This window comes from Cetorhinus maximus, chromosome 1 (genome assembly GCF_964194155.1).
Source record: "Cetorhinus maximus chromosome 1, sCetMax3.hap1.1, whole genome shotgun sequence".
In the NCBI taxonomy this organism is placed as follows: Eukaryota; Metazoa; Chordata; class Chondrichthyes; order Lamniformes; family Cetorhinidae; genus Cetorhinus; species Cetorhinus maximus.
Genome location: NC_135879.1, coordinates 59,358,240 through 59,371,538, shown reverse-complemented (window position 1 = coordinate 59,371,538; position 13,299 = coordinate 59,358,240). Strand labels below are relative to the sequence as shown.

Sequence of the window (13,299 nt, the reverse complement as noted above, 5' to 3'; positions counted from 1 at the left end):
CATAGGAGAAGATCAGGGGTGTGGATAAGAAGAAGGGGGCGGGTAATGGATGAGAAGAAGGGAGTGTATGGGTGGAGTGAGGGGGGAAAGAAAGCCCTAAAGGGGAGGGGGGAGGGAGGAAGGCATGGAGGGGAAGGGGGAGGGAGGAAAGCATGGAGGGAGAGAGAGCAGGGTGGGTGGGTGACGTGGAGACAGAGTGTTTCAGAGGAAGGGGGTCAGTCGGGTCAATGTTGGAATCTTGGGGGATGAATTAGAGGTGCTGGTGATAGGAGGGGACGGTGACTGAGAGGGAGAAGTGGGATGCTGCAGGGTAGTAGGGTCAGGGTCCGAGTATGGCGGGTATAGTTCTCATCGGGGGGTCGTTGAGGGGGACAAGGATGTTGGCAAGGATTATGGGAGTGGGGAGGATCAAGGTGGACATAAGAACAGTGACTGGTGTGGGCTCAGCAGGGAGGGAAGGCATGTCCAAATTGACTATGATAGGGTTTGGGGTGATGGGGGGAGGCTCAAAGGTTATCGAGGGGAGAGTGAAAGTGACATTGGGGGGGCTGATGGTGGTGGGGGGAAGTTGGTTAGTGACTTGGAGAGGGTTAGCAGTCGTGGAGTCAGTCTGATATGAGACATGCAACATCCTGAGACAGAGATAGCTCCAGAGCAAAGCAACGCCCTCGATGTCCAACTGCAAAACATCAAGGTGGAGGGAGGGTCTGCTCGGGTGAATGGAACTGAAGGTCAGCAAAACTGGACAGCTAAAGGGAAACACTAATGATCATGTGGAGACTGTATGAGAGCTCTTTGCTTTGCAAATCTTCACTGCCTGTTGGAGCCCACATGACAGCAGGTCTGGCCCAAAGACTTCTCATTCAGTGAAATCTCAGCACGGTGTAGAGCTGCCATTTACTCTGAGCCATTGGCCATCAGCTCAGGCAGAGTTAGGGAAGAAGTGGGGGAAGGGAGGGAGGGAGATGCCTACAAGGGGCATACAGGTGAATGACAGCCAAGTCGCCACTGCAAACCTCCATCCTCCCGGGGGAATGGACCTGCCTGACAAGAGCTCATGTAGTTAGTCTTTCCATTATGACAAGGTCTCTCCATAGAGTCTTGAGGGCAATGAAGGCAAGTGTAATTGTGTGAGTAGGAGGCCTCTCGCACATGGCAGTCATCACCCTTGCCAAAGAACGATGTATTAGGGGGAGGAAGACCCCCGGAAGGGGTGGAGTGCGTGCAACCGTTAAAACAACTAGCAGCAAGAATGACGCCAAGAGAGTGCAAGATAAATATTTAGAAATGCAAAAACCATGTGCAGTGATTGTACACCCATGCCACCAGTGTTAATTCAATGCTAAATTTTTCTAACTCTACCACTATGCCTAGGTGCATCCCTGACATCTGCAGCAGAGGTCACCATGGGTAAGCTTCTGAAGTGACTACGCGAGAGGGGAGTGGGGCACCTCGACCTCCCTCCAGGTTCCCCTTCTGCTTTTGAGAGTCTGGGAGGGGCCCTCAGGCTGCTGACTACTATGCCCTGTTGTCTGTGATGAATTCAGTGGGTGTCCCCTGGAGGTCTGAGGCCTGGTGGGCTCCGGCCTGCTCTGTGTCTCCTGCTGGGTGCACCCTTCTTGGCCTGGAGCTGATGGGGGTCACAGGCACAGGGGATTGGGAACACCCATGGAGATGTCCTGGGTGGATGCCCCCTGGCTGTTCACCTGATATTCCTTATCCCTTTGGATGTCTGAGGGCCCCTCCCTGACTCTCTGACTCTTTAAGGAGAAGGGGAACCTGGAGGGAGGTCGAGGTGCCCCATTCCCCTTTCGCATAGCCACTTCAGAAGCTTACCCATGGCTATAGCGATAGAGTGCAGGTCCAAGTGTATCTCCAGCAGAAACTTCACATTCTGCTGGACCAGGTTCTCCATGGAATCAGCCATCCTCCCCATGGAGACTTCGATGTGTTCACATGTCAGAGCCACGACATCAGAGAGCATGCAGATGGACTCCTCTGCCTCTCGTGCCACTGTTGACGGCTTCTTACATCCCTGTCTGATGTTCCCCTGCGTCCCTTTGATACTCCAGCATCCTCTCAGTGGCTGCTTCCAGAGGCTTATCGTCTGAGACTTAGCAGAGGCCTCTTCTCCAGCAGTCCTCCAAGTGCCTTGGCTGTCACTGCCTCCTCCTGCTGTGGACACATGTCTGTGAGGTGACCACCAGATTGTGAGCCCGAGCCTAAATATGACCCACCGAGATGTGTGTTTCTGGACTGATGGAGGGTGTAGGTGATTGTTGTGATGGCTGTACAGGTGTGAAGTCGTCCTTGTCCTCCTCCGAGGTATCCTTGGGGGCTGGGGCTTACTTCATGTACGGGGACTGGCCTCACCCTCTTCTGGCTGGCACCTAGAATGGAGAGAAGAGAGAATGAGTGTCTGCCTAGGCTGGCTCAAACAGGACACTCGTCAATCACTTTCATTTTTTGAGGTTGTCTGGATTATGCATGTTTCCTCACTAGATGATTGGGGAATGCCGACCTCCTGTCAGCACAGGCACCGTCATGGCCCTGCCCTGCCAGTTTGGCAGTCTGCTGCTCAGGTTGGGTGAGTGGCCTCAGCTCAGGCATCCCCCCTCCCATCATCTCTCTCTCCCTCCTGCTGTGGGCTGCCTTCTCCTGCATAAAGATATATAGGTGTATTGTGAGCATGCATGATGAAAGAGCAGGTTGCAGGCTGCTAATTCTGTGGCTAGTAACTGACCTTGTGACTCCCCAAAACCTGACCGCTATGCGCATGGCACAAGTCAGGAGTGTGATGGAATACTCTCCACTTGCCTGGATGAGTGCAGCTCCAACAACACTCAGGAAATTGGACAACATCCAGGACAAAGGAGCCTGCTTGATTGACACCCCATCTAGCATCCTCAACACTCCCTTGAACACCAAGGCAGATTGGCAGCAGTGTGTACCATGTACAATATGCACTGCAGCAAGTCACCAAGGCTCCTTCAACAACACCCTCCAACCCTGCGAACTGTACCATACTAAAAGGACATGGGCAGCAGACACATAGGAACAGCAGCACCTGCAAGTTGCCCTGCACTCTACCCCATGGCTGTGCCTTCACTGTGGCTGGATGAAAATCCTGCAGTTGCCTTGCTAACAGCACATTGCATGGACTACAGGAGTTCAGTAAGGCAGCAGCCCACCTTCTCAACGGCATTTAGGGATGGACAACAGAAATGCTGGCCTTGCCAGTGACGCCCAGGTCCCATGTCAGAAACACAAATGAGTAGTGATGTGGGTTGGGAGAGTAGAAGGTTAACTTACCCTAGCATCGTACATTAGACCATTTCCTGCACTGCAGGATGGTCCTCCTCTGCACCCCACAAGCACTGACTGCCCTGGCAACCCACCGCCCTGGCAATCCTCTCCCAGGCTGGAGTGGTCAGTCGGGTGTGACCAACCATGGGGAAGAGGACGCCTTCCCTGCACTACCTCGAGGAGATGCTCCAGGTATGCATCGCAGAAACGGGGAGCCGCGGCTTGTTGCCTTCTGCTGCTCATCCTTCTTCCAGGGTCCCTGCACCATTAGTGAAGGCCTGTCCGGGTGCCTTTTAAATGTAGCTGACTTTCTGCCAGCCCCGCCACGAGACTCAACGCGAACTGCGCACATGCATAACTAATGAGGCGGGGAGCAGACAATTGTGAGTAAAAGCCCGCCTCCCCTCCACAACAGGAATCACTCCAACTTTCAGATCCCACCACGAAACTTAGGGCAGAAGGAGAAGATTCTGCATCTTGTGATTCAGAGGCAAGTGTCCTACTAACTGAACCATGGCTGAGCTATAAAGATAGATTATAATAAAGCAATTTGTGAGGCCAGAAGGATATGAGATTAAGGAGATGAGATCAGTGGGTTACATTAACCTACAAGAGCACCCAATTAAATAAAATTATAATTTTTCTTTTGAATCAGGTTTGTTGCCAGTGTGATCAAAAGGATTCCTTTAGGTTAATGTTGATGAATGACAAGTCCAGTGCCAACCAACCAACTTGTAACAGTATTCTATGGGGCTGGTAAGGGAACCACACTGCATTAATGTCTTACCCAGCAGGCCATAACAGTGACCCATCTGTGTGGAGTGTATAAAAACTGGTGGAATTGCTGCACAGGTAGAAGGCATTAATCAGCTAGTTCAATGCAAGGCTGATGAATAAGATTCAATTTGAAGCATGCAGTCCCTGTATTCTAGAGCATATTTGTGGCCTCTACCCATGAGAAGGAGGATCCTTATGAGCTTGAAAACTATTAAGAATCTTCTGAATATGAGTGATCCTTAAGGGGGTATTTCAGTTATTATGGTGGATATTAGATACTCTGAAGGTAATCCAAAGGAAACTAATCCCAAGGAAACAGACTGGATTCTACTTTCATGGAAAACCTGTAGTCTTGATTCACGATCACTTGTAAGCAATACTCTCTTTAAAATTTTGTTGTGTGTGACCAACGTAGTTTAGATGGAGCAAGGCTTGCGCAGTACCTTCCAGGCTGCTGCATGGCTGTGCACACACAAAATTTAGTGGGAGCATTGCTTGTAAGGCTCAGAGACACCCACTTAATTTATTTGATTCTATAAGACTTTGATTTAATGTAATATTCAGCCCTCGTGAAGAAGCTGAAAGTTGTGGAAGCCCATGGACTTTCGTGGTGCCAATTTTCACAAATAATATTATGTTGATCTGAGGATCTACATTTGGCTAACTGTTAGGATATAATGGAAAGTGCTCTGCACCTTTTATGGCTGTGCTCAACCCAAGAGGTAATCTTATTGTTGGAAAATGCAGGGATATCTTTTCGAATTATCGATCATCAGCATCTGTGGGTCCTGATGGTGGCCGTCTTCAACTGACTCATGCTGTTTTGATACCAGACCAAGGGGAAAAATGCACTTTGGTCTTGTCTTTTTGTCAATGGTCTTGTCTTTTCAATGCATACAAAATCCCAAAGCAAATCAAACTAGCGGCATATAAGACGTGCCCAACGCCATCATTGTTCATAACTTCTAGGCACGCAGTAGAAAAGCCTCTTCCATTCTATGTGTAATGTTCAGGAACAACTTGTGAGATGGGTTTCTGGGAAAAGAAGAATTGGCTAGAGGGAAGATGGGATATGGCTTATACTGACCTGTCACTGATTACCTCTGGGAATGGTGGGAGAGTCAGTCTCATAATGATGTGTTGTTTCTTTGCCAAATCCTCTCACATAGGGACTAGATTAAGCATTCAATGATGAGTGCATCTGGTGTGTAGCACTGGACTGGAGCGTCTAGAACAGTAAAGTAGCTATCACAACACAGGCTTTTTTTGTCAGTCTTTTCACCATGCATGAAAGAGATAACCATCGTATAACTAGTGACGAAACACTAAGTTGCAAGATGATAGCTGCTGGAAGGCATTGCCTGAGGCCAGGTATGAAAACATGTGCTTATATATCCAGGGGTTGATGCCCACCAGATTGAATTGCATAGCAGCAAGCACCAGATACCAGATCTCTACGTTCCAAAGTACTGGAGCCACCATTCAATAGGCTGTGGGTTGTGTCCATGATGTGATCAGGACAATGGTGGCAGTTCACTCACATTAAGTTGTATTGATCATCATGTCACTTGTGAGGAGCTCCTAGAATTTCGTGTTCACCATGTGAAGACTCCAAGCCACACTATTGAGATCCCTGTGCTCCTCCAATTCAGTCTTGCTCCACTACTGGCGACCATGCCTTCAGCTACCAAGCTCGCTCTCCTTTAAGTCACTCCTTAAAATCTATCTCTCAGACTAAGCTTTTGATCAGCTGTCCTAATATCTTCTTATGAGGCTTGCTATCAAATTTTGTTTGATAATGCTCCTGTGAAGTGGCTTGGGATGTTCTGCTACACAAGTTGTTGTTCATACTGTCTGAAAGGGAGAAAGAACTTGTATTACCTATAAATCCTTTCATGTTCTCAGGATTTCCCAATCCACCTCATAGTGAAAGAAATGCTTTTAAAATATATTCATAGTGATTATCTTCGTTTAGGTAGGGAGAAAGGCTGGTGAGAAAAATTTGTTCTCTTTGGAATTGAGGAGCTGGATTTTCAATACATGGTTGGTAACCCAATGTCCAAATCATTTCCGGGTCCTGATCCCATGTCTTGCCAGTAGCAGTGAAAAATTCAGGGTGACGGTGACCTTGATGGCTTCAGGTACGATACCACAATGGGGACCAGTCAAGAGGCCTCTGGTCATGGTGGACCAGAATGCAAATGTCTAAGACAATTTGTCTAGATAAATAGTCTCCTATGTCATTGGCACTATGTCATCTGCAGGTTGCTGTCTATTGGATAGCACACACGATGTCTTGGGTAGCACATTCTTCCCCTTGCTGTTCTTCCCTGCCATCATCCTGACCCAGAGGATGCCATTGCTGAAGTTCCTTCTCACTATGTCCAATGTCAGGGTCCAATTTTCGCTCTCTCAGCTGTCACTTGTTTGTTCACCAGGGCTTCCTCTACTAAGCTGTTTCTTAAATATGTTGACCAGTGCACCCATTAGCACTAACAGTTTTCCGCTGTGTTCACAACAACTGCTTCATGATGTGTCCCAGACATTGCATGTTCCCTGTGCCTCCTGAGGTGTCAGCTGTGGCTCAGTTCATAGCACCCTCGCCTTTGAATCAGAGGGTTGTGGGTTCATGTCCCACTCCCGGAAACCAAGAACTGTGATTGTACTCGAAAGAGTTGCAATCTGTGACTGTTGATAACTCGAAAGAGTTTCCCTGTGCCTCCTGATTAAAATTATAAAACTGCTACTCATAAGCCTGTCAATGAGCTCTACAACAAGTTCAACAACCAATAATTGGGAGGTGAGCGGGTTGCTGGCTCCCCCTTCCCACCCTCACTTTGAAAGTTGCATGGCGTTCCAGAGATGCCGGGATCCAGTGATGCCATCTGAGAACGCTATTTTCAATACACACCCACAACTGAATTTGCAGTTATGATCAATTGAAAATCTAGCCTGAAACCTTTCCCAAGGTAGTAAGAATGGAGATGAGAACCAATATAAGCTTTACAATTAAATTGATACTTGTACCAGGCAAGTTTGCAACCCTGCAAGCAAGCAAGAAATAGCTTGGCAATGCTCTGTAGGAGTTTAAACTCCACCAGTGCCATTGTTGCACACGTGGGGAGTCCCTAAGCCTATTGCCAACCTGCATGTAAATTCTCTGGAATTAAGTAAGTGTCTCTACAGGGAGAGAGTGTACAATCTGTCAGCAGACAGGAATTTTTCAGAAATAAAAACAGGAAATGCTGGAAAAACTCAGCAGGTATGGCAGTATCTGTGGAGAGAGAAAGAGTTAACGTTTCGAGTCCGAATGACTTCTTCAGAGCAGGAACTTTTCAGAGGTAGTTTTCTCAGTAGTTTGGTTTGAAGGACTTTGAAGTGATTTATTTTGGTAGGAAGACTAAGGAGAGGCAATATAGAATAAAGGATACAAATTTAAATGGGGTGCAGGAGCAGAGGGACCTGGCGGTACATGTGCACAAATCATTGAATGTAGCAGGACAGGTTGAGAAAGTGGTTAATAAAGCATATGGGATCCTGGGCTTTATAAATAGAGGCATTGAGTGCAAAAGCAAGAAACATACGGTGAACTAAACACTAGTTTGGCCTCAACTGGAGTATTGTGTCCAGTTCTGGGCATCACACTTTAGGAAGAATGTAAAAGCATTAGAGACGGTGCGGAAAAGATTCACAAGCATAGTTCCGGGGATGAGGAACTTCAGTTACATGGATAGATTGGAGAAGCTAGGCCTGTTCGCTTTGCAGTAGAGAAGATTAAGAGGAGATTTGATAGAGGTATTGAAAATCATGAGGGGCCTGGACATGGTAGATAAGGAGAAACTGTTTCTGTTGATGGAAGAATCGAGAACCAGAGGACACGGATCTAAGGTGATTGACAAAAGAAGCAACAGTGACATGAGGAAAATGTTTTTACGCAGCAAGTGGTTTGGACCTGGAATGCACTGCCTGAGAGTGTGGTGGAGGCAGGTTCAACTGAGGCCTTCAACAGGGAATTGAAAAATTATCTGCTGGGCTATGGGGAAAAGACGGTCTATGAAATCAGATTTTCATTCAGGTTTATGAAATTTCCTTTGTTTTAATTATGCTCTTCTAATTGGTAATACTTAATGTGTGTGTACACTGTAGGTTTGTTATTCAATATTATTTAAGTGGAAAGATACCATTTTGTAAAGAACTAGGCATTGTCATGAAGATTTTGGAGTATCTTTGATGTAGAGAAACAAATTTACAAAGAAATTGCAGAGAGGCGCAAGAATTATATAGTTATTTTGGAGTGTACTGGGATAAGAGAGGGGCTAGAGTTCTAGAGTGTGCTCAGGAACATTTTCTACATCAATATGTTTCTAGTCCAATGAGGAAGAAGGCATTGCTGGATCTGGTACTGGGGAATGAGATGGGTCAATTGAATCAAGTGTCTGTAGGGGAACATTTAGGGGACAGTGATCAAAATATCATCAGGTTTTGACTGGCAATGGAAAAGGGCAAGGAGCAATCCCGGGTAAAAATAGTTAATTGGGGTTGTGTTATGACCTCAGTCAAGACCAGTAGCGTTTTTAGTTTTTTCTTAGAATCTGAAAACCCAGATATTTGCTAAAAGAATTAAGCTACAATGTTTACAGTTGTAAACAAAAGGATTTTACTACATAAAAATCAAAGAACAAGAACAATAATAGTTACATTTTATCTTAAATAGTCAGCTACGTTAAAGATAATAACAATACAACGAACACAATTAGCTATACTCTTTCCTTCTACACCCAATAGACTTACACCCCAACACCCTTACGTCAGATACTTGTCAAAACTCAAAAGATTAACTGCTTGGTCTGGGTGCTTTGTCAACAATTTGTTTACAGGCTGAGATTTCTTGAACCTTCTAGCTACTTCTGGCAAGGTTGTTCTTTCCATCTGCTCCAACCATCCTAAGGTTGCAAACTGCCCCTTCAACATACTTGGCTAAGGCATAGCTACCTTGGGTCAGAACTCACCTGGTTCTGATATTCTTTAGTTACGGAGTTCGGTATCTAAAACTCTCCCTGTCTGTCTGTCTCTCTCTCTCTCCCTCTCTCTCTCTGTTTCTCTTTCTTCCCCCTCAGCTTGGCTGCATCAAAAATTCAACTCCTGTTAGTAGAGTCCGTCGGCTAACAAGAGTTTTAACTTTTAGGTAATATCCAGAATATTAACCAAATTCTGCAGACAGAGATGTTTCCTTCACTCCAGCTTATTCTAAACTCTCAAACAAAGCTACTTGACCAGAGAAACACCTCTAGGAACCCACTTATCCCTACAATTAATTTGTTGACCCTTTTGTTCATTTCCCAGGCAACCTGGTCACATAATCATTTACTGGAACCCAGCTATATTTTTTAAATCAGAAAACAGATCCTGGTTCTTAAAGGGGCCATCACCCCAAGATAAGATATAGGTTCCCCCCCCACCCCCCCCTGCCAAAAGCACATGGGTAATCACAGCTAGTCCAACTTCAATAGGATAACAACAGACAGATCTGGCCCAGATAAATTGGAATCAGATAAAAGCAAAATACTGCAGATGCTGGAAATCTGAAACAAAATCAAAAATTTCTGGAAAAACTCAGGTCTGACAGCATCTGTGGAGAGAGTTAACATTTCGAGTCCAGATGACTCTTCTTCAGAGCTAAAGAGAAATAGAAACGTGGTGAAATATATACTGTATAAGTGGGGTGGGACAGATGAAGCTGGGTAGAAGGCCAGTGATAGGTGGAGGCAAAGGAGAGATTGCAAAATTTGTCATAAATTGGAATCAGAGTTTGGCAGGCAAAAATGTTAATGGAACAATGGACTGCTTTGAAAGGGAAGATAATTCAGGTATAGCCAAGGCACATTTCCTCAAGAGGAAAAGGTAGAGCAAACAAATTCAGAGCACTCTGGAAGACAAATGAGATAGAGAGTAATATGAAACAGAAAAAGGGTGCATATGACAGATACCAGGTTGATAATGCAAGTGGGAACCAGGGTGAATATGAAGGTTCAGAGGGGAAGTGTAAAAAGAAATAAGAGAAGTAAAGAGAGAGTATGAGAAGAAACTGGTAGCTAACATAAAAGGGAATCCAAAAGCCATCTTAATGCATATACATGGTAAAAAGGTAGTAAAAGAAGGGACCTAAATGGGGATTTGCAAATGGAGGCAGGGGACATGGCTGATGTGCTAAATGAGTACTTTGCATTGTCTTCACCAAGGAATAAGAAACTACCAAAGTCAAAGTGAAAGAGGAGATAGTTGAGACACTGGAGGGGCTAAAAAGTGCTGAAGAGGGGGTATTAGAAGGGCTGGTGGTTCTTAAAGTGGATAAGTCACCAGAATTGGATGAGATGCATCCATGGATACTGTGGGAACTGAGGGTGAAAATAGCAGAGGCACTGGTCATAATCTTCCAATCCTCCTTAGATACAGGGGTGGTGCCAGAGGACTGGAGAATTGCAAATGTTAGACCCTTGTTCAAAAAATGGTGCAAGAATAAGCTAAGCAATTACAGACCAGTCAGTTTAACCTCGGTGGTGGGAAGGCTTTTAAAAACAAAAATTCAGGACAAAATTAACAGTCACTTGGACAAATGTTGATTAATTAAGGAAAGCCAGCATTTATTTGTTAAAAGCAAACCATGTTTAACTAACTTGCTTGAGGTTTAGATGAGGTAACAGAGGGTTGATGAGGATAATGTGGCTGATGTGGTATACACGGACTTCCAAAAAGTATTTGACGATGTGCCACACAACAGGCTCATCAGAAAAGTTGGTGCCCATGGAATAAAAGGGACAGTAGCAGGATGTATACGAAATTGGCTGAGTGATAAGAAACAGAGAGAAATTGTGAACCATTGTTTTTCGGTCTAGAGGAAGACATAATGTGGGGTTCCTCAGGAGTCAGGATAGGGACCTCTGCTTTTTCTGACATATATTGATGACCTAGACTTGGGTGTACTGGGCAAAATTTCAGAACTTATGGATGACACAAAACGTGTAAGTATTATGAACTGTGAGGAGGACAGTGATAGACTTCAAGAAGACGTAGACAGGCTGGTGGAATGAACAGAAGAGTGGCAGATTAAATTTAATGCAGAGAAGTGAAGTGATTCATTTTGGTAGAAAGAGGAGGGGCAATATGAAATAAAGGATACAATTCTAAAGGGGGTGCAGGGCAGAGGGACCTGGGGGTATATGTGTTCAAATCATTGAAGGGGACAGGACAGGTTGAGAAAGCAGTTCATAGAGCAAATGGGATCTTGGACTAAAGGCTTAGAGTACCAAAACAAGGAAGTTATGATAAACATGTATGAAACACTGGTTCAGCCTCAACTAGAGTGTTGAGTCCCATTATAAGCACTATACTTCAGGAAGGAAATTAAGGCATTAGAGAGGATATGGAACAGATTTATGAGAATAGTTCCAGGGATGAGGAACTTCCATTACATGGATATATTGGAGAAGCTGGTCCTGTTCACCATAGAGAAGATTAAGACGAGATTTGATAAAGCTATTCATAACCATAAGGGGTCTGGACAGAGTAGATAGGGAGAAACTTTTCCTGCTGGAAAAAGGATCAAGAACCAGAGGGCATTGGTTTAAGGTGATTTGCAAAAGAAGCAACAGCGCCGTGAGGAAAAACATTCTTAGCTGCTAGTGGCTAAGACCTGGAATGTACTGCTTAGGAGTGCATCATAGGTAGATTCAACTGTTGCTTTCAAAAGCGAATTAGATAATTACCTGAAGAGAAAAAATTTGCAGGGTTATGGGGAAAAGGCAGGTTAGTGGGACAAGGTGAGTTGCTCTTACCGAGAAGCAGTATGGACACAACGGGCCAGATGGCCAGTTGTGTTGTGATCATTCTATGCTTCTGGAATTTTGAAAGTGAGGGGTTTTTTTTTTGCTGTATCTTTGGATTTACTCAGTGATTTCATGGTGGGTAGTTTTTTTTGCCCTCATCAAGCTTAGAGACCCCATTATTACTGGATAATGGAATTCTTTCCTTGTAGGTATTGTAATTACTGGATGAAGAATAAAAGCTTTCAGGACTTTTCTATCATTCTTTATCTACAACCCAAAAAGAGGAGGCCCTAGGCATTTACAGAGTCTTTTCCATTTCTTCTATCAGCCAATTTTCTGTACCCACTGAGCAAGATGGATAATTAATGCCAGGTTATGGATAGGTTGTGCTACGCCAACATCCCCTACTAATAATGGCTTGGGACTACTTGCTTAATTTAAGCTTCTCATTTTCAAGAGAGAAGATCTTCCTTCCATAACTCTGACCTGGATTTGAACCCATGTTCAGTGTTCTAATTCACTGTACCATACAGTCTTGCCAATTGACCACGACTGCCAAATAATTCTAGATTTGGGAAGAAAATCTGCAGAAATATATTTGGGAATGTAGAGCTACAAGCACCATCCTTTCACTTTTAATTTAGCTTTATTTTCCTCTTGGAAATATGGTGTTTCATTTTTTGTTTCTCAGCCAGCAGGACAGGAAGGTCCCACTGAAGGATTTGGCCGTGTCATCCCATTGCATGCTGTTGTGTTTGGCATGGTAGTGGAGTGTCAAGAGATCCGCAGACATCACAGGTTAGTTTCTGGACAGTGTTTGTGTACACACCTAGTTTGGAGACAAAATGAAAGGGCTGCATTGTATGATTAAGCTCACCTATTTATTTTAACTGAGTTTCTTTTATTGGTTTGAAGTGAAAGCTGTGCAGTTGACATAAAATATCCCTTAATCCCATCTTTTAATGCCATTTTCTGTTGAACCAGTATATTTTTCACATCAGCTATATATGGATATTCTGCAAGTGTTACTGTCAGTTTGCTGCTGGAGAATAGATTTGTGTTATGGACTAATAACTTTATAAGATTACCCAACCTCATTGCATATATCCAGAGGGTATTAACTTTCATCCCAACAGTTTGGCTTGTCTTTGAACCAAAGTTATGTGGCACGACAGTATGCTATCCCAATACCAATTTCTTTGTAACTAATCTAAATGGACAAATGAACAGCCGGCTTTGAAAGCAAGCTTTGTAGTTAACTGGAGATAAAATGATCTCTGTAAGTCTCTACTTGGATTTTAGCAACTCATGGGTAAGGAAAGGCTAGATGTACTAAATAACCTGATTACACTTTTGAAAACATTTTTGATTCTTTCTCACCCAATCTTGAGGA

General features: G+C 44.5%; 1 protein-coding gene across 5 annotated transcripts in view; it reads left to right on the top strand.

The window, feature by feature from the left end:
• Positions 1–13,299, top strand: part of prmt9 (protein arginine methyltransferase 9) — a 99,048-nt gene that overhangs the window by 74,315 nt on the left and 11,434 nt on the right. For all 5 annotated transcript variants that reach the window (XM_078541132.1, XM_078541150.1, XM_078541172.1 and 2 more), the window contains one exon: positions 12,598–12,704. In XM_078541132.1, coding sequence (XP_078397258.1) covers positions 12,598–12,704 — 107 coding nt within the window. The remainder of the gene's footprint in view (positions 1–12,597; positions 12,705–13,299) is intronic.